The sequence below is a fragment of the Triticum aestivum genome, chromosome 5A (assembly GCF_018294505.1).
Source record: "Triticum aestivum cultivar Chinese Spring chromosome 5A, IWGSC CS RefSeq v2.1, whole genome shotgun sequence".
Classification (NCBI taxonomy): Eukaryota; Viridiplantae; Streptophyta; class Magnoliopsida; order Poales; family Poaceae; genus Triticum; species Triticum aestivum.
Window position 1 is genome coordinate 353,952,575 of NC_057806.1, and position 26,886 is coordinate 353,979,460.

At 46.9% G+C, this 26,886-nt stretch overlaps 2 protein-coding genes across 4 annotated transcripts; one reads left to right on the forward strand and one right to left on the reverse strand.

The window, feature by feature from the left end:
- Nucleotides 1-16,781: 16,781 nt before the first annotated feature.
- On the forward strand, nucleotides 16,782-21,695 carry LOC123103331 (tyrosine-protein phosphatase DSP1). 2 transcript variants are annotated; one of them, XR_006449749.1, is made up of 5 exons: nucleotides 16,782-18,283; nucleotides 18,374-18,526; nucleotides 20,886-20,943; nucleotides 21,020-21,063; nucleotides 21,148-21,695. XR_006449749.1 is itself a non-coding variant. In XM_044524876.1 (5 exons), exons 1-5 carry the CDS (start codon nucleotides 17,976-17,978, stop codon nucleotides 21,187-21,189), a joined length of 546 nt encoding a protein of 181 aa, XP_044380811.1. In that variant the 5' UTR covers nucleotides 16,782-17,975; the 3' UTR covers nucleotides 21,190-21,695. The 2 variants fall into 2 exon arrangements, 1 of the variants encoding a protein (XP_044380811.1); XM_044524876.1 differs by having other exon boundaries at nucleotides 18,374-18,467.
- A 627-nt stretch (nucleotides 21,696-22,322) lies between these two features.
- LOC123103330 (vacuolar protein 8) lies at nucleotides 22,323-26,392 on the reverse strand. Of its 2 annotated transcripts, none has more exons than XM_044524875.1 (2): nucleotides 24,436-26,392; nucleotides 22,323-22,681 (listed from the first exon to the last, which is right to left on the reverse strand). In XM_044524875.1, the coding sequence occupies exon 1, from the start codon at nucleotides 26,208-26,210 to the stop codon at nucleotides 24,459-24,461; it is 1,752 nt and encodes a 583-aa protein (XP_044380810.1). In that variant the 5' UTR covers nucleotides 26,211-26,392; the 3' UTR covers nucleotides 22,323-22,681; nucleotides 24,436-24,458. The 2 variants fall into 2 exon arrangements, with proteins under 2 accessions (XP_044380810.1, XP_044380809.1); XM_044524874.1 differs by having other exon boundaries at nucleotides 24,441-26,381.
- Between the last annotated feature and the right edge of the window lie 494 nt (nucleotides 26,393-26,886).

The following is a 26,886-nucleotide window of genomic DNA, read 5'->3' on the forward strand; positions in this document are numbered from 1 at the left end:
GCAACGGTCTCGGGGCGTTACAACACTCCACCACTACGAGAGGATCTCATCCCGAGATCTAGGATGGCACCGGAGGGAAAAAGAAGAGGAAGAGAAGAGGTGAATCTAAGTTTCTTCTTTGATAAACGAGTGAAACCAAAGAACCTTGCGAGGTTGAGCAAATTTAAAGAAAGAAAGCAACGGAGATGAACGAAGTTGAAAGCACTCCGTTAGGAAAAAAAAGAACAAGGAATAACAAATTCGGGCAGCACTCCGGTTGAAAAGTGATGAAAGACTTGATAAGGCGAAAAGAACTTGAGCAGAGAACACAACACTCCAGTTAAATGGATAAGCATGAAAAGAACACGATCCTCACCACTCGAGATGATGAGAGAAAAGAGCAACATCACAATGCCTCCGGAAGAAAAGAAAGAGTGGAATTAAAGGAACGGGGAAGAAAACATCCTCTTCTACCTCCAATGAGCTTGCAAAGGCATCCTTAGGCGAAGGGTCGAATGGAGTTGTTGGAAAACCAACAACAAAAAGAGTAAGCTTGTGGTGGGCTTATGGAGAACATCTCAAAACTTAAGGTGAAATTCTGCCACTAACAAAAACAAGATTGGATTGATATCAACAAGGAGACGAGAAACTTATTTCACCGGGAGGATAAATGAAGAACTTGGGTCATTTATAAGCACCATAAATAGCAACAATCCTTAGGGAAAGCTTTATGTGCAATATAACCCAATATAACTCCAATGAAGAGATTGATGGATTTAAAATACCTCATTCTTAACAACATGTGAATCATGAAGCCAGAACTCAAATTATCAAGAATGACATAATACCACCTCAGATGATACGGTAGAAAGAATTGCACTTCGGAATGCAAGAAGAGGAATGCTTGAGCTCCTCTGAAAAGAATCTCAATGAACACTTCGAGAAGGAAATAAATCCTTGATGAACCATCATGTAGAGCCTCCATGAAGAACTCCGGTAATAAAGAATGATCAAAAGAAATGAAGGATAAAGAGAATAAGACAGAAGCCTTGCAATGATTTAGATGGATCTTCGTGATGATGAGAGCTTGGAACTCCGAGAAAGAAAAGATGACACAATTGAAAACCGAGAACTTGATGAGCCTCCGGAATAAGGAATTGAGTTTACTCGATGAAACAAGAATAAGAATTACATTATGCTTATCCTTCACCAATTAAATTGATGACAAACAATGGATTTGGCATACTACTTATTCTCGATGAAACAAAATTGAAGAGAGATATTGCTCAACTTGGGAAGGTCTTCAACGAACCACCGGTAGGATTTGGGAAGAACGAATGAATTGATACGGTAACGAAGGAAGAGAAATCTTGAACGAAACACCGTAAGAATTGAAATGAACGAATAAAAGATGAAGAACCACCAGGAAGAATTAGAAAACGAATGATGATACTTGACGGAATTTTATACCTGAGAACGAAGAGGTCATGAACTGATTAGAGGATATTTGAACTATGCACCGGTAAGATTAAAGAACGAGAGATGAAAGCTGGAATGAATAATATTTGAAAAGATGGCCTTCGGAGGAAAGAAATGGAAACAACTCATGAAATGCTCCGGATGGGTGAAAAGAATTCTCACAATCAAAACAATTATGAGAGGATGGCAACAAGCTAGAACCACGAGTCTTGGAGAGAATGTAGCAAGACTTAAGAGAAACTCTTCTTCGGTCTTCAAATGCAGAGAATGACGACGAAAAACACCACCATGAATTGTTGAGATACTCCGGGATGAAAAAAATATAAAGGTTGAACCGACAATGAAAAGAATTTGAAAGCTCTTGGAGAAATACATATGACTGATGACAATTCATTCTTACGTCAAACTTTGAAAAAGGATTTGAGAATCACTCCGGAAAGATTAAAAGAGTCGGGTAAGATCCTGGGAGAAGAACTGTGGGTTAGAGCCCACTCAAAAGATACACCGTTGGACGATTTAAAAGATAGATTTGCGCCAGTTGAGTTAAATGGCTTGAATAAGATAACAACCTCGAGATAGGTTTGGATGGATCTTGAATGAAAAGACGAGCCTTTTGAGACATCTTCAGCACTCCGGAACAAATGAATAGCGAGAGGTGAATGATTATGAGGTGCACCGGCATGAGAAGGTATTTGAAATAAGGAAAGGAATGATGAACACCTGTAACGCCCCGAGACCGATGTGCCAGGTGTCGTTCAGTTATTCGTTGTTGTTGTCTTGTCATTGGCTTGCGTGTTGAATTTCATCATGTCATCATGTGCATTGCATCATCATGTTTTCAAAACTTGCATCCGTCCCGGTCTCCTCGTTCCTTCCGTTGTCCGTTCTGAGCCCAACCACACTTGCACGCGCCCGCGACACGTCCGAAATATTATTTTATTAGTGGCCGGAAAATGTTCTTGGAATGGGTTGAAAGTTGGCATGTGGTGTCGTTTTGTTGTCAGTAGACCGCCTGCCAAGTTTCATCGCATTCGGAGTCCGTTTGACGTCCCAACGGATAAATATAGCGGCAATAGTAGCCGGTCTAACGTCGGACGTTTTCGGTCTCCGGAAACAGTCGCCGGGCCTCCCTCTCTTCTCTTCTCTCAGCTTGAGACCGTCTGCACAGCCCACCTAGTCCATCCTCCTTCCCCTCTTCGCTTCCGGAGTTGCCCGATGCGATCGCGCGGTCCGAAACCCTCTCTGCACAGTGCATCGAACCCCTCACGCGAGCGCCCGAAAGCTGTCCCGGACCCGACTCGGACAGTCGTTACCGCTGTGTCCGGATCATCCCCAAACATCTGCAAAATATCTTCGTTTTATTATTCGGGCTATCTAACCTATTTATTTACGACCGCCCGATTATAATCGGACGGACCGGATTAGTCCCTGCCTAGTCCCCTGCCTATATAATCAGACCAAATCCCTAATTTCTAGGGATCCTCCCGAGCGCCGCCACTCTTCCTGTCTCCTCCTCATCGGGATCCTCTAGATCCAAAAAAATCACCTCGCAGCCCGCTTCTCTCCAGATCTGCCCGTCGATCCACCTCGCGAGCAGCGCTCGTCCGCCGCGCCTCCAGCTCCTCCCGAGCAAGGGCCTCGCGCTCCTGGAGCCATGTATCCTCTCGTTCCTGGGAGAGGAGCCTTCCCGAGCTTCTCCTCAACCCCGCCGGCCGACGAGGCCATGGCCGAGGCCACCGGAGCAAGCCATCGCCGGCTACCAGTGGAACCCCGCGTCCCCTCTCTACCCTCCTTCCCTCGTTCTTCCTCCTCCCTCTGTATTCATCTCTCTCTCAGGGATCTCTCTCTCTGCCTTGGACAGGAACCGCCCGCTCTCCTTCTTCTCAGGGAACGCCATGGCCGCCGCACCATGGAGCCACTTCGACCTGGACCCCGGCCGGATCGACGTAGCCCGCCGCCGTCCTGCTTCGCTAGCTCGGGCACGAGCGCCCCGTCTTCCTCCTCGTCGCGCGGATCCAGGAGGAGCCCCCGCCAGCGCCGCCGCTCCTCTGCGCCCTCGCTGCCCAAGCCGCCTGCATCCCCTGCTTCGTGAACGAGAATACCGGCGCCGCACCTTCGTTGACTTGTCCCAGCGCCAGCGTGTACGAGATCCACGTCGCCCGCGCCTGGGTCTTCTCGCCCGAGGCCCAGCTCCTCCCGAGCCGGCCCCTCTCCACGTCGCCCACTCCCTGGCGTCAAGCCAGATCCAGCAGGCCCAGCCTGCCTCCCCTTCGCCAGTCCAGCCCCGCAGGCTTGGCTCCGGCCAGCCTCTCCACCGAACGGCCCGCGAGGCCCAGCTGAGCACCCCCTGCCGGCCTCCCTTCTACCACCGAACCGGGCCGAGCCCATGGTGAGCTGCCTCCCAGCGCCTACCACTGTTGGGCTTGCCCCAGATTCAGCCCGTCATGTGTTTTTTTTTCAGCGCCTGAATTTTTCCTATTATTCCTGAGACTGCCAGTTTTACAGTTTAGTCCCCCTAGTTCATGCATTTAATAACTCACTAACCGTGCATCGGATTAAAATGTTTTATATATGAAACTTGATCAGAATTTTGTGTAGATTAAGAATATCCAACTTTCATCTATGTTTATAATGTTTAAAATGCTGTTTGCATTAATTTGCCCCTATGCCATGTTGAAATGATTTTATTCATAACTAAATAACCGTAGCTCCAAATCTAACAAACTTTATATGTAAATGGGGTAGGATTTTGCCTAGTTTAACATGGTGCACTCATTTTGCATGTTTAAAAAAACTATAAAATTATGTTTAGGGCAGAACAGTACCAAACCTAATATATGCATATGAGGAGTTTCCGGAATTGTTGTTCGTTGCTTCCGGCCTCATTTAAACTTGACTAGATAGGTAGTTTTACTTTGCTTCACCCTCTTGCCATGTTAACCAACATTTAATATTGTTGAGTACATAAACGAGATCAAACTAAATAACGTGTCGTGGTGTTTCATCAATAAGCAACTCGTTGTGTATTGAGCTCCACTTAATTTGTAGTGTTGTTTGTTGCACTTTGCCATGCCATGTTTCATTAAACCGGACATGCGTCATACTCGTTTGTGCATCGTGCCATGTTGTTGTGGTGGTTGTTTACTATGTTGTTTGCTCTTTTCCGGTGTTGCTTCTTCGGGTTGGTTTCGATTAACATCGCGTTTGTGAGGATCCGTTCATCTACGACCGTTTGTCTTCTTCTTGGATTCGTTCTTCTTCCTTGCGGGATTTCAGGCAAGATGATCATACCCTCGAAATCACTACTATCTTTGCTATGCTAGTTTGCTCGCTCTTTTGCTTTGCCACTGCTACGATGCCTACCTTTTGTTTGTCAGCCTCCCAATTGCCATGTTGAACCTCTAACCCACCATTGTCCTAGCAAACCGTTGATTGGCTATGTTACCGCTTTGCTCAGCCCTTCTTATAGCGTTGTTAGTTGCAAGTGAAGTTTGGAGCCGTTCCTTGTTGGAACATTTATTTACTTGTTGGGATACCATTATATTGCCATGTTATCTTAATGCATCTATATACTTGGTAAAGGGTGGAAGGCTCGGCCTCTCGCCTAGTGTTTTGTTCCACTCTTGCCGTCCTAGTTTCCGTCATATCGGTGTTATGTTCCCGGATTGTTGCGTCCCTTACGCGGTTGGGTTATAATGGGAACCCCTTGATATTTCGCCTTGATTAAAGCTTGTCCAGCAATGCCCAACCTTGGTTTTACCATTTGCCACCTAGCCTTTTCTTTCCCTTGGGTTCTGCAGACTCAAAGGTCATCTTATTTTACCCCCTCGGGCCAGTGCTCCTCTGAGTGTTGGTCCACCTGTCAGCTACCGGTGGCCACCAGGGGCAACTCTGGGTTGGCCTACCCGTACCTAGGACAATCTGAGTGTGCCCTGAGAAAGAGATATGTGCAGCTCCTATCGGGATTTGTTGGCACATTCGGGCGGTGTTGCTGGTCTTGTTTTAACCTGTCGAAGTGTCTTGAGTTACCGAGATACCGAGTCTGATCGGAACTTCTTGGGATGAGGTCTATTCCTTCGTTGACCGTGAGAGCTTGTCATGGGCTAAGTTGGGACTCCCCTGCAGGGATTGAACTTTCGAAAGTCGTGCCCGCGGTTATGGGCAGATGGGAATTTGTTAATGTCCGGTTGTAGATTACTTGAACTAAACTTAATTAAAATGAATCAACCGTGTGTGTTACCGTGATGGCCCCTTCTCGGCGGAGTCCGGGGAGTGGACACGGTGTTGGAGTTATGCTTGCGCAGGGTGTTCCTTTAGCTTCTCGCTCGTGCTTCGCCTTCTCTTCTCGCTCTCTTTTGCGTATAAGTTAGCCACCACATATGCTAGTCGCTTGCTGCAGCTCCACATATATTTGCCTTATCCATTCCTATGAGCTTAAATAGTTTTGATCGCGAGGGTGCGAGATTGCTGAGTCCCTGTGGCTCACAGATACTATAACTCCAGATGCAGGTCCAGGTGATTTCGCTCCAGGTGACGAGTACGAGCTCAAGTGGGAGTTCGACGAGGACTCTCAGCGTTATTATGTTTCCTTTCCCGATGATCAGTAGTGGTGCCTAGTTGGGGATCGATTCAGGGCCTTGTCGCATGTTGGGTTCTTTTCCATTTTGGCGCCGTAGTCGGGCCATGAGTGTTTGTTTGATGGATGTTAATTATGTACTCTGATGTGACGTGGCGAGTGTAAGCCAACTATGTTATCTCCCCCTTTTATTATGTATTACATGGGATGTTGTAATGATTGCCTGACTTGCGACATTGCTTTCAATGCGGTTATGTCTCTAAGTCGTGCCTCGACACGTGGGAGCTATAACCGCATCGAGGGCGTTACAACACCGAAAGCTTGAATTGAAACCACCGGATAAGAAAAGAATGAAGAATGATGAACTTGAAGCTTCCTTAGCATCTTCCTGAGAATCACCTAATAAGAACATTGACGGAAAAGAATGGAGAGACTTCACATCCATAAGATGGATACTTGATTAGAAATCCGATTCCTCGAAGAAAAAGGGTGGGAGGATGGGAAAAACAAAGGCAACTTGGGACGGATGAAGCAAACACCGTTGAGAAGAACTAATAAATGATCTTGCTGACGTTGAAATGATCAGATCCACTTGAAGAGAAACACGCCGGTTGAAAAGGATTTACATGACAATCTCAATTATCATGAAGGATTAGTATTCACATAGAAATATGAGAACACCGTTTAGGCAAGGTATGGATTCCACATTTGACTTCGAAGCAACTCGAATACCACAACTCAAAACATAACAAAGGGTTGGCTTGCAAAATAAGCCGGAACAAACATATGATAGAGATTTCGTCCGAAGTTTTCATGGTGGGGCCCACACAGGCTTGATCGTACAACACCATCATGTACAAGGCAGTGCACATGACATACGAAGCGTCCCCGGGTCAGCATAGCCAAGGACTCTTTAAGACACAAGGAGACCACTATAAAACCAACCGTGGATAGGCGGACCACTAAACGTCGAACCCCAATTTCATATCATACATCTGTCGGAAAGATATCCTAGGAGCTACTTGAATTCCCACTTATAAACTCCCGAAACTTTCTAGTTATGCAATCAGGTGTTGGGGATACAGGGGAAGCATAATATCTCACCCAAAACTAACAAATCCTACATCCAGCTGTATCCATCCTTCAACACATAACCAAGAAACCTTCGGAAATCATTTACCTCAACCTTTGAAAAGCATCCATTATATGAGTTATGGCAATACTCCCGAACTCCCTCCCCAGTACTGGGTGGCGTCGAGGTTATCTCATCAACAACTGCATAAAAGAGATTTTTGATGTCGGCGAAACTCAGGTATTCCAGAACTGCAACGATAAAATTGTGACGACAACACCTCGGAGCTCAACTCCCCGGGACAGTGCCACAACCCCTAAATGTCAGGAGGCACCAAGAACAATGTTCTCGTCACAAAACCATCAGAATGATTCCAAGATACCCGCGTGATCCTAAAGAAAATTTTAGTGAAATTTGAGAAGAGAAGAGTCAAAACTCTACGTCAGGATGCCTCACCAGAGTGCCGAAGGGACTGAGGAGTAAAAGAATCCTACTCTCCGATATATATAATCCTAAAAGACTCAAAACATTTTTTTCTAGACTCAACAACGCCAGCGATTCAATCAAGCAGGGGGCTCCTAAGTCGGGGAAGGCTCTGATTACCAACTTATAACACCCACGATGCGGCTATATCTCCCACGTGTCGGAGCACGATTAGAGGCATAACCGCATAGTAGACATGTCGCAAGAGGGTAATCTTTACACATCCCATGTACATAATAAGATAGAGATACAGAGTTGGCTTACAATCGCCACTTCACACAATACATAAATATAGCATTACAACATCCATAATACAATCAAGGTCCGACTACGGAACCAAAATAAAGAAAGACAACCCCTAATGCAATAGATCCCCGATCGCCCCGATTGGGCTCCACTACTGATCAACTGAAAAACGAAACAGCACAACGAACACGAACTTCATCGGGCTCCCACTTGAGCTCGGTTGCGTCACCTGCACGGTTATCATCGGCACCTGCAACTATTTGAAGTAATCTGTGAGTCACGGGGACTCAGCAATCTCACACCCGCGAGATCAAGACTATTTAAGTTTATGGGTAGGAAAAGGTGGTGCGGTGGAGCTGCAGCAAGCACTAGCATATATGGTGGCTAACTTACACAAATGGGAGCGAGAAGAGAAGCAAAGCACGGTCGTGATCTAGAAATGATCAAGAAGTGATCCTGAAACTACTTACGTTCAAGCATAACACAAGAACCGTGTTCACTTCCCGGACTCCGCCGGAAAGAGACCATCACGGCTACACACGTGGTTGATGCATTATAAATAAGTTAAGTTTCAAGTTTTCTACAACCGAACATTAACAAATTCCCATCTGCCCATAACCGCGGGCACGGCTTTCAAAAGTTCAAATCCCTGCAGGGGTGTCCCAACTTAGCCCATCACAAACTCTCATGGTCAATGAAGGATATTCCTTCTCCCAGGACGACCCGATCAGACTCGGAATCCCGGTTACAAGACATCTCGACAATGGTAAAACAAGACCAGCAAAGCCACCCGATGTGCCGACAAATCCCGATAGGAGTCGCACGTATCTCGTTTTCAGGGCAACACCAGATGAGACTAGCTACGAGTAAAACCAAGCCTCAAGTTTCCGCGAGGTGGCCCCGCGGGCAGCTCGGTTTGGACCAACACTCAGAGGAGCACTGGCCCGGGGGGGTTTAAAATAAAGATGACCCTCGGGCTCCGGAAACCCAAGGGAAAAAGGCTAGGTTGTTAGTGCAAATGTAAAACCAAGGTTGGGCCTTGCTGGAGGAGTTTATTCAAGGCGAACTGTCAAGGGGTTCCCATTATAACCCAACCGCATAAGGAACGCAAAATCAAGGAACATAACACCGGTATGACGGAAACTAGGGCGACAAGAGTGGAACAAAACACTAGTCATAAGGACGAGCCTTCCACCCTTTACCAAGTATATAGATGCATCAATTAAAATAAGAGATATTGTTATATCCCAATAAATATCCATGTTCCAACAAGGAACAACTCCATCTTCACCTGCAACTAGCAACGCTATAAGAGGGGTTGAGCAAAGCGGTAACATAGCCAAACAACGGTTTTCTAGGAAAGGTGGGTTAGAGGCTTGACATGGCAATATGGGAGGCATGATAAAGCATGTGGTAGGTATCGCGGCATAGGCATAGCAAAAGAGCGAGCAACTAGCAAGCAAACATAGAAGTGATTTCGAGGGTGTGGTCATCTTGCCTGCAAAGTTCTTCGAGAAGACGAAAGCTTGATCCTCGTAAGTGTACTCAACGGGTTCCTCTAACACGAACTCGTCTCCCGGCTCTACCCAAGGCAAGAACACAAGCAAAGGAAACCGCAATCAACCACGGTGCAATGCGCAAGCAACATGATGCAAAACATCGCATGATATGCGGGATGTGATATGCAATGCATATGCGTGCTCCGAAAGGAAAAGATTGGAAAAGGCCTCAACTTGGCAAACCCAGAGTGCCACTGGAAAGATGAGTTGATTTCGGTCGAAATCGATATAAAGATCACCGGAATCGGATGCACGGTTTGCAAATGGCAAGCAAAACAATAATGGCATGATTCTGTGATTAACAGCACGATGCCACCTAGAATGCAACAAGAAACTAAGCTACTGCACTCCAACATAGCTACAAAGCACATGGCAGTGATCCACTTAAGATGCTTGATAAAAGATGAACACTGAGCTACGGCTAAATCACACAAGAGCAGGTTCAAACAAGCATGGCAAAAGTGCAAAAGATAACAACATCACAGACTTAGTGAAAATAACATGTCAGGAATTAACATCAGGAAGCAATGTTTAGAGCAAGATATCAACATGCTACAGGATCAGATCATAGCAAAGCAAGGCATGACATGCATCTACTCAAAGCATATAACAAAGTCCCTTACTGACCATAAGCCAAAAAGGATAATAAGATATTTTGGCACCCATGTAAACATAGCAAGTTTCGTTAACAAATTCAGACTTAGCAGAAAACTAGACATGGCATAAACAGAATTACGAAGGCATGTTTGCGAGCTCGATGCACTCAACACAAGGCATTGCATGACAAACTAAGCATACTACCAGCAAGAAGGCAAGATCACGAAGCTAACCAAAGCAAGAACAATCTCATAGCATGCATGGATCAATTACAATAACCTTGGCAAAATTGATTAACATGTAAACCATCTGCCAGGAACATTTTATAGCAAAAGTAGAGGAAGATTGAGTCATGCTAGGGCACTCCATAATTTCAAACAAAGACATGGATGGATAGAGCATAACAATATCTCAAAATCATCCTCGCTGAACATGCTCAAAAGAGGCATGGATCTCTCTGTAGCAACATGAATACATGGCATAAAAATAACAGCAGACAAAGACTTAGTGGAAATCCTGAGATCCTGAAATCAGCAATATCACGAGAGCTACTTTGCATGCTTGTGCTAGTCACCATATTGATCACAAAAATACATGGCATATACCCCTGTAAAGATGGCATGGCATATAACAAAACACATGTAGAGCTCATGCCCATATGCAGCACACAATAATCATGGCAAAAATGACAAATGCTCATAAACTGATAAGAATCAGCATCTAACATTCTATAGCACTCTTGCAACAACAATTAGGGCATCAAGATGGACTCAAACAAGCATGATGCAATGGAATGAAATGAAGAGGGCACCCAGACGAACAATTTGATATATCATGCATGCAGAACGGAGCTACGGATGAGGAGATATGGCATGATGAACAGGGCGATAAAATAATCACAGGAAAAGACTTAGTGGAAATTCAACCTCTCAGGAAAGTCAACGGGACGAAGAGATCCAGGACGTGGGACGGCGTTTGGTTCGTCGACGTGGTGGATCAGATCCATCTTCCATAGATCCGGCGATGAGGATTCCGGCGACTCCGGCGAGGGCACGGAAGCCGAGGTGAGGCGGGAACGGTGGAGGAGGACCGGCGGAGGTGAGCGGCGGCTCCATTCACCGGCGAGAGGAGCGGGGACGACGCAGGGCGCGGCAGCCGGCGAGGCCCTGTGGTGGCCGGCGCTGAGCGCGGAGACGGACGGCAGAGCGGCGGCCATGGCGTCGCGGCGACGACGACCAGTGATGGAGGCGGCACGGCGAGGAACACGCGGGAGCGGGCACGGCGGCCGATGAGGCTGCGGGCGGCGAGGCGTGGTCGGGCCCAGCGCGGCCCGGGGCTGGCCGGCCGTGGGCTGCGGCGGGCCGCGGTGCGGTGGGAGGAGAGAGAGGGACAGGTGGTGCGACGTGAGTGGAGGAGGGAGGCGGCGCGCTGACGTGGCGGCTCGTGATAGGTCCGGGCGACGTGTCTGGCGGACATGTCCGTCGGTGGTGGGGAAGTGTCCGGTGGCGCGAGGGGAAGAAGACCAGGGTTTGTACTGCGCGAAAAATCGGGAAGGGCACACCTATTTATTGGTAGAGGGAGCTAGGAGAGTCCAAATGAGGTGCTGTTTTCGGCCACGCGATCGTGATCGAACGACCGAGAGGATGAAGGGGGTTTGGATGGGTTTTGGGCCACTTTGGAGGGGTGTTTGGCTGCAACACACACGAGGCCTTTATGGTTCATCGGTTAACCCTTGGAGTATCAAACGGACTCCAAATGGCAAGGAACTTGGCAGGCGGTCTACCGGTAGTGAACCAAGGCCGCTTGGCAAATATCGGTCCCGTCCGAGAACATTTAACACCCACACACGAAAAGAGGCAAAAGGGGACGCCGGAGGACGTAGGAGCGCCGGATTACAAAACGGACAACGGGGAAAGTGCTCGGATGCATGAGACGAACACGTATGCAAATGAGATGCACATGATGACATGATATGAAATGCATGACACGCAAACAAATGACAAGGAAACAACAGCGAATAACTGGAGGACACCTGGCGCAACGGTCTTAGGGCGTTACATATATTGGCCCCCCTTCAATCACGTATGTATCAATTTCTATGGTAGGAAGAAGTTTCTGTCACTCTCGCCCCCCCCCCAATACATAGTCCTATCAACATACAACTAACTCTATGGTGTGATCCACGCACACACTCATATGATGGGCGCCAAAGGACCACAAGCAATTTAAACCAATCATAGCAATTCACTAATTAACTCATAGGACAACAAAATTTTATTCGATGCAATAATGATGATGACACAAATCATCGTGTAATAATTCATAGCACCAAAACACCATGTTCAACTAGGGGGTTATAGCGGGTTGCGGGAGAGTGGACCACTGAAAAGAGATGAGAAAGGTGATGAAGACGGCAATGTTGGTGAAGATGGTCGCCGTTGCGATGGTTCCCTCGGCGCACTCCGGCGCCACTGGGAGAGAGAGGGGAGGGGAGAGTCTCCCCCTCCGGCTTGCTCCACCATGCCACCCATAGATGGGGAGAGGTTCTCCCATCTGGTTCTTGGCCTCCATGGCACCCAGAGGGGAGAGAGCTGATATGTTTCCAACGTATCTATAATTTTTGATTGTTCCATGCTATTGTATTATCTATATTGGATGTTTTATATGCATTTATATGCTATTTTTATATCATTTTTTGAGACTAACCTATTAACCTAGTGCCTAGTGACAGTTGTTGTTTTTTTCCTTGTTTTTGAATTTTACAGAAAATCAATACCAAACGGAGTCCAAACGGAACAAAACTTTACGATGATTTTTCTTGGACAACAAGACACCCACGAGACTTGGGGAGGAGGCCAGAAAACCCACAAGGGGGCCACAAGCCTTGTGGGGCCCCCCGTAGTTGTCCTAACCCTAACTCCAGCACTATAAATTCCCAAATATCCCCCCTACACTAGAGGGCACACCAAAAATATTTTTCCACCGCCGCAAGCTTCTGTTCTCGTGAGATCCCATCTTGGGGCCTTTTCCGGCACTCCGCCGAAGGGGGATTCGATCACGGAGGGCCTCTACACCAACCTTGTTGCCCTTCTGATGATGTGTGAGTAGTTTACCATAGACCTATGGGTCCATAGCTTGAAGCTAGATGGCCTCTTCCCTCTCTTTGATCTTCAATACAATGTTCTCCTAGATGTAATCTTCCTTCGCGATGCATTTGTTGAGATCCGATGAATTGTGGATTTATGATCAGATTATCTATGAATATCATTTGAGTCTTCTCTGAACTCTTTTATGCATGATTAAGATAGCTTTGTATTTCTCTCTGATCTATCGAGTTGGTTTGGCCAACAAGATTGGTTTTTCTTGCAATGGGAGATGTGCTTTGTGATGGGTTCAATCTTGCGGTGTCCTCACTGAGTGACAGGGGGTAGCGAGGCACATATTGTATTCTTGCCATTAGGGATAAAAATATGGGATTTTTACCATATTGATTGGATCTATCCCTCTACATCATTTCATCTTGCTTAAGGCGTTACTCTATTTTTATGAACTTAATACTCTAGATGTAGGCAAGAGTCGGTCGATGTGCGAAGTAATAGTAATAGATGCAGAATCGTTTCAGTCTACTTGTCATGACGTGATGCCTATATTCTGTTGGGGAACGTTGCATGGGAAACAAAAATTTCCTATGCTCACCAAGATCAATCTAGGAGATGCACATCTACGAGAGGAGAGATTGGATCTATATACCCTTATAGATCGCTAAGCGGAAGTGTTAAGAAATGCGGTTGATGTAGTCAAACGTCTTTGCGATCCAATCACAATCCGTCCACGAACTCCCGATCAAGTGCAGAACGGACGGCACCTCCGAGTTTACCACCGTGCGGCTCGGCGGCGTCCTCTCCTTCTTGATCCACCAAGCGAGAGAGAGGGGGTAGATGAGATCGGGACCAACACGACGGTATGGTGGTGGTGGCAGCGGAATTCTGGCAGGGCTTCGCCAAGCGCGTACCGGTGAAACGTGGGAGGAGTTGGGAGAGGTAATAGGCAAGGGTCGAAGGGTGCTGCGGATTACAGCTCCTGATTCAAGCAGTTTTTTTTCTTCTGAAGTATGAGTCTTGTTTGTGACATTCAATTCCAGAATGAACATTCAAAGGAAAAGTAGTATGGGACGCTGCTTGCTACTGACCGCGGCTGCCGACCGAAGAACTGAAGATCTTCAATCTATGTTTGAGTGCTCTTGCGAAAGAAAATAATTTTGAATGCAAAAATGACTTCAAAAATAGGATAGGATCGCGGATTCCATATATTTTTATAGAAAGAAAGATACTGGCTGCCCCCAACGCCTCCCCATCTTTACATAGGCATGGAGGGGGCTGGTGGCTTGCCCTCCAAGGCCCTAGGGTCGTTGGCCAAAGGGGGAGGAAGGACCCCGCCGTTCCTTCCCCATCGATCGCTAGCCCTCTTTTTAGGGATCCTGATCTTATCCCCTTGGGATATGATACTATTCCTTTTAAGGGAGGATCTTGGTGCGCCTAGACCAGGTTTGTAGGGACCTTCCCCACTACTCACATTCATGTGGGCCCCCCATGCAGTTGGCCCCACTCTGGAACCTTCTAGAACCTTCCCAGTATAATATAGAAAAAACTCAAACTTTTTCCGGAACCCGAGAACAACTTTTCATATATGAATCTTTACCTCCGGACTATTCCGGAGCTCCTCGTGATGTCCCGGATCCCATCTGGGACTCCGAACAACCTTCAGACTTTCCACCATGGCTCGGCCAGGGGGTGGTCGCGCCACTTGCCCTTGTGGGCCCCTCGAGCATTGTTTTGTGTTGATTCCTTCGCCCAAAAATCACATATATTCCATAAAAAATCATATTAAATCATGGGAGTATTTTGACCTTCCTAGATATTGATTTTATGTAAAACAAAAAACATGCAAAAAAACAAAAACTGTCACTTGGCACTGAATTAATAAGTTCGTCCATAAAAATAATATAGAAGTGCACCGAAAACATATACAATTGATGTAAATATACCATGAATACTTCATGGATTATAGATATGCTGGCAACGTATCAGTCGCCACTGCAGATCAGAGTGGTCATCCATTGTTGTCATAGACGTCGAGATGGGGAAGCTGAATCTAAAAAAAACCCGGTCCTAACCGACATCTGCGACGATGTGGCTACCCCAACACAACCATGGAGCCTTTGAGCTCCACCGCATCGTTGTACGTCGGTGGAACCAAAGCACCCAACCACCACCGTCGTGCTGGTCCAGATCTAAACCACGCTGGCGGCAAGGACCATGTCCACGCGACTAGACGTTGAGGCCAGAATGTCAGACTCCGCCTAACCCAGGGACAAGCCATGGGAAGGAGGCCTAGCCAAGCGGAGGCGGCACGAGGCGCACATGAGCGGTGAGATCAAATCGAGAGAGGACCGTGGAGGAATAGAGATGTGTGCTTGAGAGCTCCTGCCGTCCCCGGCCACTGCGAGGGGCTTTGCCCTGGTGGCCCCGGTCAATGGCGGTGAGGGGGAGAGGAGGCGGAGGAAGGCTAGAACGACGACGGTGGTTTTGCCTCCTTAGTCGCTCGTGGGACGACACGGTGGCCTTCAGTGAGTTGAGTTGGGCGCCGGCGGCTGCAAGAGGGCAAATGTATTCATTACTTAATAGAAATTGAATAGTTACTCCTATAAAGGATGTTGGAGTACCTGCCTCCTAGGGGGCTTCGCGGGTGAGAGTGCCCTCCGCACCGTCCATTTCTCGGTGGTAAGTCGTGGGGGGCTCTCGGGGGCTTTCATGGGTATCTAAAGGTAATTTCATTCATGACCGAGGAGACTTGTGAAGACCCCAATAGACAGAGAATGTTTGTTGGGATGCATCACAATTGCGAACGCTTTTTATGGCAAATTATTCGAAAACACGTACTCCCTTAATTTTTATATACAAGGCCACAAACTCAAATTACAGGTATCAATGTAAAATTTAATGTATGTTTTGCAAGTCAGCTTTTCTTTTTGTTTATTTGAGATCATTAATACGCCCCATGCATGCAAAGAAACTGAGACTGTGCACAATGAGGAGTAACTTAGACATGCATATGTTACTAGTCCATGTTACTACCTCTACAGTGGAGAGTAATATATGTGCAGTGTCATGCAACACTTGATTTATTAAGTTATAGACTCATCTTGTCTTGATATGTGTGATGTTACTAGCTATGTATAACTCTATTTCTTCATTAATTACTTGCAACATCATCTATTTTGTCTAGATATATGTGATGTGACCACCTATGTCACTCCCACTGTGGGTAGTCTGAGTGGAGGAAGTAGCTAACTATCATTTTATTGCTTAAATAGATTGTTAACATGAGAAAATATCATTAATTTTACCTCGATTGTTGTTGATGACCTTATATAGATGTAAAATGTATATTTCATAGTGGCCTTGTATAAGTAAATAGAGGGAGTATCAAAAAAATTCAAAAACACGTGGCAAATTCTGGCAAAACGAAGAATTTTCTAAAAAATTGTCGTGTTCGCTTGAAGGAATTGCCATACTCGCAACACATAAATTGCCGCGAGAAACATTCGTTTTGCCATGCACCCGAGTGAACGTTCGCTCAATAACATAACCATTTTTGTTTTTGCCCAACCACTTCCGATACGACGACGAGGGACGAGTGCACGCAAACAGGTGGCCAGCCGGCGGGGCCCGGTCCCGCGTACAAATCGTTTACAACCGCCGGAAGAGGGAATATGTACCGAATATGCATAACCAACACGGACGCAAAACCATCGCCCCCGAATCCTAAACCCTAGAACACACACAGCACACGAACGTTACAAGGCTCTCTCTTCCCGTCCTCTCTCGAAACTGCCTACAGAAGAGGGCAGGGCGAGATCCAGGAGTTCCTCTGTCCCCGTCGGCAAGACCGGTGGTCTCCTTCACCTCCGGTGGCCATTATGGCTGCCGGAGGGGTGGGAGATCCCGGATCTGATGCCTGGCGGTGTATATAGTCCTAGATTTTCTAGGTTTGGTGTCCTTTGCACCGGCGTCATGGCGGAGGAGGCGTCGGTGTGCGGAATAAAGTGGCCATGTCTCCTTCTTCGCTCGCCCGGCGTCGTTCTTGGCACTGGCGAGGAGCTGGGGTCCTTTTGGTCTCGCGGATCTGAGTGTTTACGATCCTGCGAGTTGGTCGTCGTCGTCGTCGGTCACCGCTGGGCTCTTTGGTGTGGCGAGACGGCGAGGGGGGTCGAGGATTCTGACCCATGGCGTTCGCGGCTTTGGCCCTGTGGAGCGGTGGTTGGGGCTTGTCCGCTTCTTCGGCTCCATGGGAAGATGCTTCTGGCGCTTCTTTTGTTGTGGATGCGGGAGGTGGCTACGACAGGGATGAAGGACTGGAGGTTGTTCATCGGCGATTGGTCTTTGAACCTGCTTCAGCGAAGCTGGCCGATGCGGATCTGGTGCGGCATGGGGCGTTGCTCCGGCCGCCTGGGCTTTTCAGCTCTGCTCAAGATCTCGCCTCTCGCGGCGGGCTACGATTGTGCGGCTCACAAAGCTTACAAGCGATGGTGCTTCTCCGGATCTAAAGGGGTTGGTCGCTTTTCTTCTCTCTCCGGCGGCGACGACGGCGAGATGGGGGTAGCAGCGGCTGTGTGGTTGAGTTGGATTTGGTGTTCTTCCGTATCCTGCGTGGATGTACTCGTATCTACTGTATGTCTCCTTGTAATGTTTTCCTTAACATAATATAATCACGAGTATTTCCCTCAAAAAAAAAAAAACACGGACGCAAAACCTGTCGCTCCTTTCCTTTCTTCCCGAAGTCTCTTCTTCTCGATCGCCAGCCCACAACCGACACCCAAGGCCAAAACCCGACGAGATCCTCTTCTCCATCCACCTCCACTCCATCCACGGAGAGCAAGGCAGGCGATCGCGCCACGACCGTCGATCCCCCCGTCCGTCGAGGTATGAGACAGGAGGCCGCCAGCCTGGTGGTCACCCGCGACGAACACCAGCCGCGCCACCACAACCGCCCGCCGCCTCCCGAGGAGGAGGAGGAGGAGGAGGAGGACACGGGCGCCGTGGCCCCGCCGTCCTGCGCGGCGATCCTGCTGCGGCGGGAGGGCGGCGAGGCCGAGGCGGGGGAAGGCGAGGAGCCGCTGCAGCTGGTCCCGCCGCTCAACTTCGCCATGGTGGACCACGGCGTGTACCGCTCCGGGTTCCCGGACGCCTCCAACCTGCCGTTCCTCGAGAACCTTCGCCTCCGCTCCGTCCTGTTAGTAGTAGTAGTACACGGCCACGTGCACACCTACGTTCTTCTTCGAGGTGGTGGTGACGTGGTTCTGATTCGTTTTGATTTCTCCAGGTGCCTCTGCCCGGAGCCGTACCCGGAGGCCAACCAGGAGTTCCTCCGTGCCCACGGGATCAGGCTGTTCCAACTCGGAATCGACGGCTCCAAGGTTAATGCAAATCCCTTCTCCTTATGGGCATGGGCATCCTTGGCTAAACCTCCTCGAAGGTTTGCCCTTTGAGAATTGCTATATCATGCTTATTCTTGATCCGAAGAAATAAAAGTGAAATGGTAGGCAAGTAAGAAAAGAGGGGGGATAACATGGGCTATCAACTCTGACTAGCTAAACTTCATCCAAGCTTTGCCCCTTGGTCTTCTCTTTTTCTCACTTGCATATGCCTTCTTGCTTGTCCCAAGAAATAAAATCAAAACGGTAAGTGAGTAAGGAAAGATGGGATCAAACATGTCTATTGACTCCGTTTCATAATTCTTGTCATGGTTTTAAACTAAAACCACGGCGGGAATTATGGAACAGAGGGAGTAGTTATTATGATTTTGTGATTAGTCATAGATTCTTCGTTAATATTTGTCCACACGGTAGTGATGGTTGCAATGGTTCTATCTTCTCGAATCTTCTCCATAGTACTTGTGTGCCTGCCGGCACATCATATGCCTTCCGTGGGATTGTGAAGTGGAGTTGCCTTGTCCAAGTTGAGCTTCTCCATAGATGCTTTAGCTGAAAGCGCCTCTCTACCAAATTATATATCGGATGAAGCTTCAATATTTTTTGTAATTAGACAGATGACTTGTATTTCTGACCTGATGGAATAGCTGGATATCTGGTTTAAATGTCCACTGTCGAGTACTTGTTGGCTTAACGAAGGTCGGATTTAGGGGGCTAAATTTATATGATATGTTATTGTAGTAGCACACTATGTGCCAAGTACTGTTCTTTTTACCCCTCTATTGTATATTCCTAAATTTTAGCTGATATAAAAAAAATTGAATACCTTGGAGCACTGTTGAGGAAATCGTTAACCGGTAGTTGCTTGATAGGCTGGCGAGCAGGGGATTAATAGGCTAATCGGCAAGTTAATCGGTCTATTAATCGGCTGATTTATCAGTTTATCGACTACACGGTGACCTTACAAGTAGGGATTAATCGGCCATTTAACTGGTTAATAGGTAAATTCTTGAACAGGACCTTGGAGCAATAACATTATTAGTTGGCCATGTATAAAACACTACAAATGCTAGAAGAATATAGAAGTGTTGAATTTGAGAAACTTGTTGGAATTCAGATTTGAGTGGTTAATTCGGCAAGAGGACACACAAATAACACTTGAAATCCACCTCATGGTGTTGGACCCTAACACACAGATGATCGTTTGAACGGCAAAAAAAAAAAGAGAGTCTATGACCCTAAAATGCTATGATCTTGTTTCTAACTAGATATTGCTCTTTTATTACGAGCTGATGACAACCATCTGAAACCTTCGCTGTTATGTTACTCAGTTGTTGTAGTCCTTAGGCATTTTGTGTTATACTTCTTTGGGTTGCATTTTTTGTAATGATACACAATTTATGCTTAGAATTCAGGCATGGTACTTCTCAAAAGGCAAGTATTTTTATCTTCCTTGTCTTTTTGCATGGAGTATTTTTATTTTCCTAATTAACCAAACGACTTGTGTATGTCGTCAAAACATCTTGAAGGTACAGCAAGGTAGGTTTTTGCTCCAACTGAATGAGTAAACTGGTAAAAGACCTTCCTTTCCACCGGAGCAGAAATATTATTGTCATTTATAGTTTCTCGATATGTTTAATGATTTTATTTTGTCACCACCAGTAGAAAATCAATAAACACTTGTATACAAGCATATGGTTCATATCGAGAAACTATAAATATGAGATATGAACCATATGCTTGTATATGAGTGTCTTTTTATTCAGTGGAGCTTTTTTTTCTTCCTTTATTCAGTGGAGCTTTCAAATTTAAGGGAATAACTTGAGGTGTGTCTTTTTATCGAGCCAACGAGGCCACACTCTTTATCAGTTAGAAGTATTAGCGTTGCAATCCCATGAAGTGGGTTAAGGCACATGAAAGGTGAACATGTGGCACAGAAAAACGGAATCGGATTCTTTTATCTGGATTGGGTTGTTTATTTTGCACTTTGGCGATGCACCTTGAAAATATTGCGCGATTGATCACTAGAGAAAGTTCAGATCAGACTGGTATTTAACAATTCACCTTATAAGAATGAAATGGCATACACACTCTTTACTAACTGATAACTTAGACCAGAGAAGAGAACCAGAATCTAGCTTCTAAAAGGTACTCCCTTGTAAAGAAATATGAGAGTGTTTAGATCACTAAAGTAGTGATCTAAATGCTCTTATATTTCTTTACGGAGGGAGTAACTTGCTAGATGGCATGTACTGTATAAGAAAGCAGCTTGAAGTTGGTCATTTTCTTCCTTTTGTCGTAGTTCTATCATTTATCTTCATTTTTTCTCTTGTTACCAAAGATTTGGCACAAAGTGGCATTTTTCATTTTCAGAAGCTTACTGAAAATGGATGTTGCTTTCAGGAACCCTTTGTGAGCATTCCCGAAGACAGAATCCGCGAGGCTCTGAAAGTTATTCTAGGTACTGGAATGTTCTACAGAATCCTTTTTTATGAGTCATTTCTTCCTCTGACTGCATATCAAATTCTCATTTGTAGACACAAGAAACCACCCGGTGCTTATTCACTGCAAGCGTGGAAAGGTAAAAATAGCATTGCTGTTTGTTTGGCCTGTCGAAATTTCTATAGCATCTGAATTTTGTATTGCAAACATAAAATATGTGCAGCATCGAACTGGCTGCGTTGTTGGATGCTTGAGGAAACTGTAGCGCTGGTGTCTAACATCAGTATTCGACGAATACCAGCGTTTTGCTGCTGCGAAAGCAAGAGTTTCTGATCTAAGGTTTATTGAGCTATTCGACGTCTCAAGCTTAAAGCATTTACCTGCGTCTTTCTCATGTTGAGCAAGAAGCATACAGTACATGGCAGCCTCTGGGGGCCCAGATTGGCATTTCTTTCGCGTATCTAGTAACATGGCCGATAAGAAATAACTGTTAATACTACTTTTGATTCTGTTTTTGGCTCACAAATCATGAAGTTGACCCTGACAAGTTAAACATTGTAAATCATTTTTGAAGCTAGGGTAGATATTAGATAGGCCGCATGAGTTATATTCTCACCGTTGCTGCATTTATCATATGTTTGCTGGCATTATGTAAGCATGTAATAATAGTCTGTAATTATTGTTATGTTGTATACTAAATAAAACTCAGTCTGGCAAGCAAACCTTGTGTTATATTTGGTATTGTCAATTGGATCTGTCCAGTTTTTGGCACTTCTGCTGTTGTGGCAAAGCTTTTGTAGATAATACTGCTCAAAAGATGCAACTGATGCCAGCAACTTCTTGCGAAAATGCATGTCCAAATCATGTAGGCTGGGATAGCTCCTGCTTACATAGAGATAGCAATGCGAGACTAAAGGGTATGCTCCTTGTTTTAAAAATGAAGAGCTTTTGATGAATCCAATTCCTAGCAATGAAACTAAGGGACGAGCTCACGTGATTCCTGTGAAAACGGCATCATGCAAAGTTTCCTTCAAGTCTTAAGAGTGGAGATCCATGTGATGATGTGAAGCATCCAAACATATTTCTTTAATCAACACATCCAAAAGGTGGTAAGTGAGATTTGCCCACTCAATGGAGAGGGCATCGAGATTTGAGAGCAAAATGCAGTCATGAGAGAGGCTGGTAATTGATCACGAGACTCTCACAGAAATCAGGCAAGTAACAGACACCAGACAACACTCAATACTAACATCACAAGCAACATCAGGCAATCAAAACAAAAACAAAAATCAACATCAGTACCAAGAATATACTCCCCAACAGCACCAAAACCCCACAGAAACAGCAGCTTAGTTATTCAGTGAGACACTGGGCAAGGTAATATCTGGCAGATGTGTCTTGGGGCAGATAAAAACACTTGCTTCATTCCAAATCAACACACATACAGTTACTTCACAAATCAGGCGAGAGAGAGAGAGAGAGAGAGAGAGAGAGAGAGAGAGAGGTTAAAATAGGAACAGACAAAAAAGGGGCAAACATAAAAGCTGAAGGATACATCCTAAAATGCCGCATCCATGCTTCTATCTTGTCAATATACTAGATAAATAAATAGCAGCTACCGTGCACCTTTTGGCTTCAAAGAAACTGAGAACTCCTCTGGTCCCTTTCTTGCTCGGTGTTCTTGTACGATGCCTCCTAATTAAATACTTAAGCTTTCTTCTATAATTCGAAGCTCTCCACATTTGGGTTCTCTTCAACTACAAGTTCGGAAGCATAAAATGAGTCGTAAGTACTGGTTCATAGAACTAAATTAAAGGAAAGCATAAGATATAAAACGAAGGCATTTTCATTGTATGCTAGCCACAACATTCAAGCTGAAATGTGATACACTACAGGTAATAAAGTGTCACAGCATATAAAATGCAGGAATATAATAATTGCCTGGATGAACTGAGCTAATAATTCAATTACTTCTGACAAAATTATAGGCTGTAAAGTTACTAACAAAGACGCAAACTCTCAGTTCAGTACAGGAGTAACTGAACAGATGCATCCAACTGGAAACAGATTGACAGAACAGTCGTACTACAAAACATTGTGATTTGCCAACGGAGTTCCAAGTTACAGTCTGCATTAACATTTAACAAACTGTTACTGTTAAGGCTTTATGTGCCTTATGGCCCCTTATATTTAAGCCAATGTTTTGCATGCTCAAATGTATGTTTCACCTCACATAACATGCAGATGATTACACTATTGATGAGCCTTTTTAGTATATGAGAATCAAATGGAGTAAGACAGCAGTCAAAACGACCTGAAAATTGTCGACAACAAAAATATGCACATCACAGTATATTAAGTTGCATACTGTATTGGAAAAAGGCTTTAGTGGGTAAGTTGATAAGTTATTATTGGGTGGTGGTCAAGAAGACCCGGAGAGAAAACATGTAAGCATAACTAACATTCAGTCCATCATGCTTTCAGTTGATAGACTGGGAAAGAGCGAGATACAAGGGGAAAAGGAGTATTTTTCATGATATTGGCTGTATTCTCTTCCCAATGAAGGGCATGCCTCAACTATCCATGCTTCAGAACATCTAGTCCTCAGTGAAAATTTATCTTTGACAATTATTTCAAGAAAAACTACAGTTCACAATATGTTAGACTAGAGTAATCATGATGTTAGTTTGTGAAGGCTGTGAAAGGCCCACCTAGATGCATGACTGCAATTTCTGAGGCTCCACAATCGACATGCTTTTAGTTCAATTTTGACTTAAGCTAGAAGTTGACATTGCAACACAAAACTTTTCCGCATCTATAACTATCATGGGTGCACATATTAAAATTTCAGTTAAAACGACTGCCCTATACTTTGACCTATTTTGCATTTTTTTTTTACTTTCCTCTTCCGTCTCACTAATCTCCTTCCCTCCCTCAATGCACTTCTCTTTACCTATTTGATGTTTCCACTGTCCAAAGGCACATAGAGTATATGCATCCTTGTTAATTTCCACTATCTCTACCTGAGATGCTGCTTATCAGCTACAGTGAATCAGTGAATGTGCCCTGTCCTACAATGAGTATGAACCAACACTCTGGCCAAACTCCTCCCTCATGGAATGGCCATGTCACCGGCTCACCGCCCACATCCAGCAATGACAGGGCAACAGCAGTACAAACCATGTGAGCATTTAGTTTCCAAACCTAAGCAATTATAATATCACCAAACAGTTGTTAGCCTACACAGTATGAGCATTGTAGCCCAATGCTCCTGTGCACAACTAGACCATCCCACCAACCTCTGAGAATCCCAGGGTATTGGCTCCACGTACCAGACTATAAAACAGGGAACTTTCCTGAAGCTTCGACTCACGTTTGCAGCATGTAGTCAGTGAACAGCTTAGCTAAAACTATTGATCTAATGTTCATTTTAACTGATATTTGCTCAGTGATAGACAAAGAAAACAAATTAGAAGCATCACGAAGAAGGGAGATGAAGGTAAATATCAACCTTACCCCAATGCAGCAGATGGACTAGTTGTTCCACCCTCTGGAAAGTAAGCTTTTGAATCGGCTGCTGGATATCCTTTGCAAAGCCTTCTTTGCACAAGGCACCTCAGCATCAGCCAGCTTCTGTAGATGCTGACAAGCACCAGCATCTGCAAGACGCCGTCGTGTTCCATTCCCACCACCCATAGCAAGTGCTAGCAGTACTGAGACTGGGTGCTTTTTGTCAATCTCCTCATTCCGGGGGTTAAGCATCTGCACCAACCTTGTCAGATTCTTCTCATCCCTGACCAACTCCTTTCGATTGGATTTCAAGGTCATCAAAGCAAGTAGTGCACGGCCAGCTGACTCCTGTACGGATGCAGGCTTGGCTACCTCCATCATCTTAACCAGCGTGCCAACACATGGTGCCATGCACCGCTTGGTGTCATCACTCACGCCAGGTGCAAGGTCGGCAATCATATCTGCAGCCATCTGCTGCAACAGGATGCTACCACCACGGCGCATAAGGTCTGTTAGTTGTGCAAAGAACAGCGGGGATGAACATAGGATCCTGGCGGCCGAAGGGACTACTGCGAGCACGTGGATAGCTCGTAGGACAGAATTCTGAAGATCGAGATCGGTGGTGATGTGCAGAGCCTGCAATAGTGGCGGTAATGCACCATCTTGTACAATCTGTTGCTGTGTCTCAAGGTCTCCCATGGACGCGATCGACCACAGGCAGATAACAGCATTCTTCTGTGTGTCAGTGGTGCCACATGCAAGTAAATCAACCAGAACTGGCAACCCACCCTCCTCAACCAACGCTGAGCGCACATCGTCGATGGAGACCACATTCTTGATAGCTGCTACAGCGAGCGCCTGCACAGCCAATGAACCAGAGCCAGGACGGCACGCATTAATCAAGATGGAAACCCCTCCATATGCTGATACAGCCCACGCGCTGCCGGCATCGGCGGTCATGGCCTCAATGGCCACAACGGCACGCTCCCTTGTGGCCGGTGCCGAGGCGGAGTCAAGCACGCGCAACAGCGGGCCAAGGCCGCCCTCGTCGAACACCGCTTTCCGGGATGCACTGCAGGCAGTGGCAAGGAGGGCCACGACCGCTGCTGCGCGGTCCCTCAGCGCCGAGTGGGCCGATGCGTCGAGCATGCGGAGCAGCGCAGCCACATCGCCATCGGCGGCTACGATGTTTGCGGCCTCAGCAGCTGGGTCATTCCCCAGCAACTCCAGCAGCGAGGCGAGGGCCTTGAGCTTGAGGTCGAGGCCCCCGATCTGGAGCCGCGCAAAGGCGTCCCTGATGAAGAGCGACTTGTCGGAGCGGGATGCGGCCGCCGCGGGCACCTGCAGCACAATGGCGTTGGGGGAGGACGCCGACGAATCGACGGAGAGGAGCCCCGAGCGAAGGAGCAGCGAGAGGTCGTGCAGGAGAAGCGTGAGCGAGGAAGCGGCGATGTCGAGGTCGCTCTGGAGGCGCAGGCGCCCGCCGGGGAGGGCCGGGTCCTGGCAGCGCGCGGACAATGCGTGGAGGGAGCGGAGGGGCGGGAGCAGCGAGGCCACCAGATCGGCGAAGAGCGGGTGGCCGGCGGCCGGAGCGGGCGCGGAGACGAGCGAGGACTGGAGCGCGAGCAGCGTGGCGTGCAGCGCGCGCCAGCGGGAGTGGAGCGCGTTGGCGGACGCCGCGGCCAGGAGGAGCGGCGGGAGCAGCGCGTGCAGGATCTGGGCGAGCGCGTCCGCGGCGGCCGGCGGCGGGGGCGAGGGGGAGGGCGGCGGCGTCATGGGCGGCGGCGGGCGACGGTGGAGGAGGGGGAGTGGAGCAGGAGAGGGAGGGGAAAGCGAGGGAAAGAGCGGCGGCAGCACATCACATGGAGTGGTGGGGCGCGGAACGGACGGACGCGATTTGCTTCCGCTGGAAGGAAAAGCTGTAAAGCGGAGGTTGGCTGGCAGCCGTTGCCGGGTGTCACGCGCGAGTCCCGCTTTATTCACACAAACAGGGAGGGCCCGCCGTACTCGCTTGGCAGCGGGGCGGTGAAACTGCCATTCCGGACACGCGGCGAGCTTTCGTGTTTTTTGCTGGTATACTTTCTTGCATCGTGTTGTTTCTCACCAGAAATGCAAGCATGGTGTTTCGTTGTCTCATCAGAAATGCAAGCACGGTGTTTGGTTGCATCTTTGGACGTGTTTGGTTACTTCGATTTTTGTCTGCATTGCATGTGTGTCTCGGTTAGGCTTGGTTCAGAAAAAACAGGTTAAAAATCAATATCTGCACTTTGTTTGGTTGTATGCATATCCACTATCTTGGGGTGAAACGAAAGTTGGTTGCTGGCTTGTTTACGCGAAAACACAAGACACGGTGTTTGGTTACATGCAACGCTTGTTGTCGAGTAACTTCCCCGTGAAGATGGTGCGGTTACCAATATGCTAGCAGGCGGAACAAATCAAAGACACAAAAAAT